General features: G+C 34.9%; 1 protein-coding gene across 1 annotated transcript; it reads left to right on the top strand.

Moving 5' to 3' along the window:
* Positions 1-213: 213 nt before the first annotated feature.
* Positions 214-1,413, top strand: LOC131064081 (F-box only protein 6-like). Its single transcript, XM_057998108.2, has one exon. The coding sequence runs from the start codon at positions 214-216 to the stop codon at positions 1,411-1,413; it is 1,200 nt and encodes a 399-aa protein (XP_057854091.2).
* The last annotated feature ends 7,672 nt before the right edge of the window (positions 1,414-9,085 follow it).

Genomic DNA, 9,085 nt, shown 5'->3' with positions numbered 1-9,085 from the left:
AATTTACTTATAATAACTAATACATTTCTACATCCATTCTACTTTCCATGGAATACATTCTCAATCTGAAATAGAATCTATACTATTCATCTACTTCTCAAAATTCTTTAAATTGAAACTAAATTTCTCATCTTCAAACAATCTCAATCTTAGTTTTTGCTCATAGTGTTATATATTAAATCTTTAGGAATCTCTCTTAATGTGTGTGTGAAGATGGCGTTTCCGCGTCCCCAAATTATGCGCCTTGTGGAATTCAGGAACGATTCTCAATTTCAAGGAATCCTATTAAGAGCAACAAGTGAGTTAATTCAAAGTCTACAAATTGGTACTACAGGAGCGGAAAATATTGAGATGAATAGAGAGATATGGTGTAGGCTCCCACACGATTTGTTAATCCAAATTGTAGCTCATCTACCCACTTTAACAAGATGGAGATTTAAGAATGTTTGTAAACAATGGCAACAACTCTTTTTACAAGAGAACCTCTTCTCCCAATCAGTTTCATCACTTGTCCCCGCTCGCTCCTTTCCTGCTTTCATATTTGGCCACTCTGTTATGTTGGAAAAATTTGAACATTGCTTACTACTTGAACCGCGGTCCAGATGCCCTGTCCGGAGATTGATATTAGAATTTTTTGAATTCAGGAAAGTCAGAATATTGACTGCGTGTAAGAGTCTGATTTGTCTCTGCAGCAACGGATACCCAATTTCATTTTATATTTGCAACCCTGTGATCAAGACATGGATAGAACTTCCACGTATTCAAGGATTTGACAGATGCGATTTCGTTGGAATGTCATTTCATATCCCCACAAGAGTCTGCACCTTGCTCGTTGGAGAGATGGAATTTGGAAATTCGACACAGATCTACGACACAGCGAGTAATGGATGGGTTACATTGGATTTGCCAGTGGATTTGCCAGTTTTTCCGCGTGGGGAAGGGGTGTATTCTAGAGGAAAGTTTTACTGGGTTAATAAGAATACTTCACATATTGTGGCATTTAATGTTGCAGAGAGAAGTTGGAATGTCATTGAACTGCCACGGAATAGTGCAAATACTCCGCGAGTAACTTGGCAATTAACTGGGTCTGAGGGCAATGTTGTTTTGGTATGCAATAAGGAGCTGAAATTATGGAAGTTGATTGAAGATGAACTTGATTACAAATGGTTAGAATTGCAGACAATTCCAAGGAGCCTATGCCAAGAAGGTTTTGGTAATGAATATTATCCACAGATTGTGGTTAACAGTTGTGGGTGGGTTTCCGTATATTTGCCGGGAACTAAGTTGGCTTTGTTGGATGCAGAGGGAAGAACGATACACAGCGTTAATGGCGGACCGCTGAGAGGATTGGAGGAGTCATGTTTTACTACATTTCGTCCTTATGAGCTCAACAATATTTGGTGGCCTTATTAGTTCATGTTTCAGTTTTTGCTTTTAGATTTTTTTTGTTTTGTTTTGTTTTTTGTGCAGAAAATGGCACTGTAATTAGCTGTTCTAGTGCTTGACATCAGGTTTTGCAGACTGTTTATTTTCATCTTAATGGAATCAAATCATGCTTCTGTATGTGTGTAAATAATAAAAATCCTAGGAACCAAATCTGATTGAATGAGATTGTATATTTGCAATAAAAAAGTAGCAACTCATATTTTCTCTCTTTTAATTAATGCTAAGTAAAATAATTATTAAACGCGTTCTCTAATATGAAAAAGATTCATTGTAAGGTAGTATTTTTGTTGATTTCCTTTTTCTCAACTTAAATATGTTGACATTATTTTCTTTTATTTATAATTAAAATGAAGCTTTTATTACGAATGTGAAAAAATATAATTTAAATTTCTTTTAGTTGATTTTTTTATCTGAAAATGATATCTTTCTATATTTTGTATATAATTTTCTTCACGATATATATATTATAGTTATTTTTTATGAGATTAGAGTTAATTGGCCATATATTATCTTTGAAATGGATGAATTTCTATTTTAGATCCAAAGTGGAAGAGTATAATCAAAAGATGTAGAACACAATATGTCACCGAGAGGGGGGGAGAGGTGAATCAATGATATTAAACAATTTCCAACTATGTAGGTGCAACCGGTAAAACAAAAAAAGAACTAATCAACAATCACACACAAGAATGCAATGCACATAACACTAGTTATACGAGGAAAACCCAATGTGGGAAAAATCTCATTGAGAAAAGTTGCTCGAGTCTACTACTCCAATCTAGCCTCACAATGAAAACAATTGTATTACAAATATTTAAGGCACCAACCCAAGGAGCACTAACCCCTACTTATTTAGGGAACCAACCCAAGGAGCACCAGCCCCTACTTGTTTATGGGGACCAACCCCTACATCGAGCTCCAACTCAGTGATATACAATAAAATACAAACTAAGTGCAATAAATGCACCATGTTACAAATTAGTTTTGTAACACCTCCAATGAATACACTCCACTAGTTATTCCATCTCACTTCTTCTACTATCGGTTCACTATTTACTCACTTTGACTCCTTATTGGTCAGTCTTTGTCTTTTCAGATTTCTTCAGATCCTTACTCAACACTTTCTAACTCTAAGATGCCTTCTCACCGGATGAGACACTACTCAGATTTCTACCGGTTGATCTACTCGCTCTATTTTCCTAATTCTCCTTCTGCTCACCCTTTCTCTCTTAGACTCTTTGGTGTTGTCTAGTTGGAACTTCCTTTGCCAGTTCACACAACTACTATACTCTTTGCATCTTACTAGTTACTTTAAGCTTACCAGTAAAACCTCTGCTAAACCCGCTTATTGGTTCCCTTCCTTGTTAGTTCTACTCGAACACTTAGACACTTTTGATATTTTCTCTGATCACTCTCTACTGTCTCAATAAATCTCTCTTCTCTAGTATCTATCTCTTATGTAGCATCATCTGTTTTGATTATCAATCTCCATATTTATACATATTTTTTCCCACCAGAATGAGGTTTAACCTATTTGTGGTTAGGGTTTCTTCTAACTACCATGAATCATATCAGATCATATTGGATCTCCTCTCTAAGATGATCACCTACAATAATAACTCTCTATGTCGCCAAATCCTATCTTCAAATACATGTTTTCTCAATTTGGTAAAACATGGCTCTACTGTTGTCAATCATTACAAATGAAAACAATAGTTTCCTTCTGCAAATCACCTAGTAGATTAAATACCTTACATTGATCATGAAGACAAAGGAACAAATCTCTATCCCTCGGTCTACATCAAGCTACATTCCTTTGTACTCCTTCCATGATTTCAGCAGTCATCATTTAATGCAAACTCAATCAGCAACTACCTCACCGACTCACTTTTCATCGACTACTGCACATCAACCACTTGGATCCTACGTGTCATTCTTCATTGGTATCCACCTTATCCTAGTCCACTTTGCCGATTTAGACTCAATCACTGACAAAACATCATACCGCTATCTAGCTTATGCAGCCGATCTTCTTATCCTATTGGTCATGCAATAACCAGTTAATCTTTGAACCATGCAGCCTTGTTTTGTCAATGGGATCACATATGCCTGGTCACCAATCCAAGGCATATGACAAGAATGAATCATTATGCAAATCTTCATTGGATGAGAGGTCTTCACTTTTGCATATTTTGCATCTTTTTGCATACTAGTAACATACCTATCAATTGACACTACACCTAACTACATACCAATAATGAAAATGATAATACTTTGTAGTTCTTCAACAAATCTCCATACATTTCAGTCACTCTTCTTTGCATAACATACTGGTTGTCATGTTCTTCTCTGATGTCCTTTTATTTCTTACCAGTAGATGTTGCTTCTCATGTTTACCGATAATACACCTTGCTTACTTGCCTGCATACCAGTTTCCTATACTAGTTGACATCAATGACAATACAATGCCAACAATATCACCCTTTGGTATTGATGTCAACACACTCAACATTTCTTTAACTAATTCATTGGTATTTATCCCCCTTTGACAACAATGACAAAGGAACAAGGCATTTCTTCATCTGATTTATTCTCACTGGTTAGGCTGTGTATTTCCTCCTTTGTGTTTGTAAATGGTTCATTTGCCACTATCAGGATAATCTCAATCAATGTAATACCAGTTCCTCTACATATACTCAAATAAGACAATATCCCCCTTGGTGAAATTTATCCCTTTGTGGATCTATCTCTCGGTGGGAAACACAATTGTTCCTTTCAATCGCCAGTCCAACTATGAATTTTATTAAGAACAAGTTGGGTAGATATTGAAAGAACTCACAAACAAGGGCAATGATTACTTCCCAAGGTATCAAGCATACCGGTACTACAACATAGATACTTGATCTCCCCCTATGTCTAGCATATGATCAAGAGATGAGAGATATGACAATGGACTCCCTGTGAACCATAGATCTCGATACAAATTTAAGTGCATGAAGCTAGTGACACAACTCCTAACTTTTATTTCAGATACTTAAAAGTGCTTACCTATAATTGTTTGGTGAAGATATCAGTGACTTTCTCACATGAAGGGACATATTCCACCTTAACTTCTTTTGCTTCAACCTTCTCCCTAAGAAAATGGTATTTGATGGCAATGTTCTTTGTCCTTGAGTGCATAACCAGGTTCTTTGATATGTTAATCGCACTTGAATTTTCACATCGGATAGAAATAGGGTCAGTCATTTCTACCTAAATATCCTTGAAGGTCTTCTTCATCCATAGCACCTAAGAACAACATGTGGTAGCATCAATATATTCTACCTCACCAATTGATAGGGAAATTGAATCTTTCTTCTTGTTGTTCCATGAAACCAACCTGTTACCTAGGAAGAATGCACCATCACTTGTGCTCTTCCGGTCATCAATGCATCCTGCCCAATCAACATCAGTGTAGGCTTGCAAATTTAATTCTCCTTTCTTAGAGTACCATAGTCCATAATTGAGTTCTCCTTGTAGGTACCTGAAGATCCCTGTAACTACATTCATATGAGTCTATTTAGGTCCTACTTGAAATATTGCCACCATGCACACTGACTACACTATATTTGGTCTAAAAGAAGAAAGATACAACAAACTCCCAATCATGGATCTATACAATGTTTGATCCATTACAGGCGATTCATCTTCCTTTCTCAACTTGCATTCGGTCACCATGGGGTACTTATTGGTTTCCATTCCTCCATCTGAAACTTCTTCAAACTATCTTTGACATACTTGGTTTCAGAGATAAATATTCCCCTATCATGTTGTGAACTTTGCAAACCAAGAAAATATCTCATCTCTCCAAGCATTGAGAACTGAAACTCTAATTTCATTTGATTAGCAAAGTCTTTGCATAGAGTGTCCTTGTTGCCTCAAAAAATGATGTCATCCACATATACAACCACAATAATCATGCGGTCTCCATATGCTTTAATGTACAAATTATTGTCTACACTTCCCTTTTTGAAATCCCACCCCTTTAGATATTTGTCTAATGTTGAGTACCATGTTCTTGGAGCTTTCTTCAAGCCATACAATTCTTTCTTCAACCGATACACAAAAGTATCATCATCATGTAGCAGAAAAGCTTATGTTTGTTTCATGTATACTTCTTCCAAATTACCTTTTAAAAAGGCTGATTTGACATCCATTTGATAGACCGTGTATCCCTTGTAGGCTGAAAAGGCTAGAAACATTCTAATGGATTCAAGTCTAGCAATCACTGCAAATCTTTCTTTGAAATAAATCTCATGTGTGTGAAAAGTGGATTTGCATATATATTTGTATCTGAATACACAAAACTTCAATTAAGTCATTAGATGCATGGTTAGTAAATCAATAATCAATAATGAATAATAAACCATTACAAAGAGACCTATTACCTTCAAGTAGATGTGAGTTTAGTTTTGCTCTCAAATTTTGATATGCAATACCAGTGACTAGACAATACCTAAACAAAGGATTTAATCTATATGAGTATGAAATTGAGCTAAATGGATGCAATATTAAGCTAGAAAATATGTAATAACTAATTTGTAATATCTCAATACGCAAATCTCAATGAACCTAGAGAAAAAACAACATAATAACAATAATCTCTAGGTTCTTTTTTTATGACAGATGAGGGCCTGAATTTATAGAAAATCCAGAGAGAGACCAATAGTCAAGATTGATCAATGATGAGAGGCACAAATTTTTCAAGAGGAAGCACAATTCAGGTGAATTGATGTGATTGACAATTTTTCTTAGCTTTAAAGAAAATTGAATTAATTTTAAGATAAAATTAGAAAAATTGATTTATTTCATATTTTATATTTTGATATTCAATTTTGATTTTTAATTGTTTTAATTCATTTAATTGATTTTCTGATATTTTTCATTTAATTCCATTTTGATTCCTTTTCTCAATTTTAAATTCTTTTCCAAGTTAATTCATTTTTTATGATTTAATGGAAAATTTAGTTATTAATTAAATATGCTCATATATTTAATTGAATAAATAAGATAATTGATTAAAATGATTTACTTGGAATGATTAATTAATTAAATGATTATTTAATTAATATTGAGTAATTTATTTTCCATGTGACATTGATGACCAAGAATTAATTAATTAGGTGCTCATGATTGATTTAATTTGCCTTTGGTTAGGACCTTGGTGATGAAATCGAGATTAGGGGCCCATGGTTTAGGTGACCACTTTTAGGGTATTACATTTGCCCCTCTTTGAATTGATGTGCAAGCAACTAATTGATTCAAATAAAATTTAATGCCAAAAATATTATCAGTGTTGAGCTTTATGGATCATAAACCGATGAAGAGAGAGATGATCAACTTGATTGGAGGCGATGAAGTTGAACAGGTTGATTAAAGCGACACTGGTCTTAAACTTGATTGAACTAGGACCGACAAAGAGTGAGATATTAATATTGCACTTGATTGATCAAGAAATGAGTATTGATCTAGAACTTGATTGAACTAGATTAAGCAAACAAATAAAACCAATTCCGAACTTGATTGAACAAGAACCGATTAGAGAAAATGTCCAGCTTGATTTGAAGCAATGAAACTAAAAGCCTATTTGGATTGAGCGTGATTTAGATGAAGACAATATCGAGTTGATTTGGTCCAATGAAACTGATACCCCCCTAGAGATTGATTCGATTTTGAAGAATAATCGGGTTTTGTTTGATTAATCTTTGATTAAAAATATTTCTGCTCGAGTTAGATGAAGATTTGAAAAAAAATATCAACTTTTTGATAATGATAATGATGATGCCCCCTCAGGAGAGAAATCGAAAGATGACGAGTTTACAATTATTTTAGGCAATTTGAAAAGAAAAAGATGTGGCGATGATAATTGGAGAATAAAGATTGATGTAAGAATTGATTTGAGATTAGAAATGATTTGAGTACAAAATGATTCAGAAAAGCGATCGGAAGAAAAAAGTGCTAAGTTGTCAAAGTTGTGAAATCTCTTCTAGAAAATTGACATCAAATTTTGACTTTGATTCTGAAAATGGACTCAGGACAATTGATTTAGTCAAGGGTATAAATTTTATGTCCATCAGAGCAAGTTTGAAATTAAGGTTTTGGTTATATAAGGGCTTCAATATGTCTTTGTCAATTTATTTTTACCTCTCAAAGCTCAAAATTTGAAAAACCTCCTATGAAGAAAAATGGCAATTTGGATTCAAGAGCATCAATTCGAGCACCATAGATGACATAATCGACTTTAGAACTATCCCCCAACAGTAAGTGGTCGATCTCAATCCTTGTACATTTCTTATTTTCTAAATTATTTAAATTTTTCATTTTTTAAATTTCTTGTTAAGTTGCCATGTGTCGATTTATCATTCGGTCTCATATTGTTTCTTGCACGAGTATTTGGGAATTTGTGTTTTGTCGTATGGTCATGTAGGGTTTGTTGTATTATGTCTACCCTTGTGTCGTACGAGTATGTTCTTCACAGAGCATTTAATCATGTTGCATGTTACCACTTGTCATATGAAAGTGTTTACTTGTGTGGCTCGTAATGTTTTGTTGTATGAGTTGTTCCTTGATTGTAGTAACTTGTATGGAAAACTGTGGTGATTTTTTAAGGACCAAAACATCAAATTTTGATTCTTTAGCATGTTTAACACATTCTTAGAGCAAATTTGATCATGGACTGATGATTTTTTGTTCAATTTCATAGATGGAGCTGCCAAATATACAGTTTCGGTGCACATATCCACTGACTATGAGATTGGTGCATGACTTATCAGACTCACAAAGATGTCACATTGGGTTGTGAAAATTAGGATACTTGTTGCAGATGCCCAATATCCATGTGAATCATGGTTTGTTAACTACATTGGTTGAGTGGTTCCTTTCAGAGCATAACACATTTCATTTGGAGAGATGATGATCAGTCTCGAGGTTATTTACTAGACTTTTAGGATTTGTTTTAGTGGAGATAAGGTAGATTATGACTTGACTACATGATTGGGCATTGAGGCACTCAGATGCATTTTCCATGATGACACTATTCTTGATCATGCTATCAGTTGGGATGATTTATTGAGTAATTATGGTGTAGGGTACCCTCTTGCATGCATTTTGGCTAGCATGATTGATTTTTTCATGATTCCTGACAGAGGACAAGAGGGACTTTTATGTGGATGAGTTAGGATGCTAGAGAGATTTCTTACTCATCTAGTTAGATTAGGCTGGGGTGCATGCTTACTTTCACACATGTACCATAAGGTGCATGAGATTTCCTATCGAGAGGTGAAGAGAATAGTGATAGGTGTCCTAGTGTTGTAGGTATGGGCATGGGAGCATATCCCAATTCACAGTCCTATAGTGGATGATTTGAGCGAGGCACATCAGCCTATCGTATGCTGGTATTTGGGTTATATCACACAACCCCACCTAGGCAAGACTAATTTTTGGAGGAGCTAGTTAGATGACTTGATAGTTGTAGTATGGAGACCATATCGGGGTCTAGAGGTGTGGGATGACTGGAGGGTATAGTGGAGAGATATGTTTATGACTAGACCTCTTATTGACAGATTGATTACTATTATTGAGTGGTTTGTAGTGTCTAGGG

Source organism: Cryptomeria japonica, chromosome 5, assembly GCF_030272615.1.
Source record: "Cryptomeria japonica chromosome 5, Sugi_1.0, whole genome shotgun sequence".
NCBI lineage: Eukaryota > Viridiplantae > Streptophyta > Pinopsida > Cupressales > Cupressaceae > Cryptomeria > Cryptomeria japonica.
The sequence above is the reverse complement of the archived record's forward strand: the minus strand, read 5'-3'. Positions and strand labels throughout refer to the sequence as shown.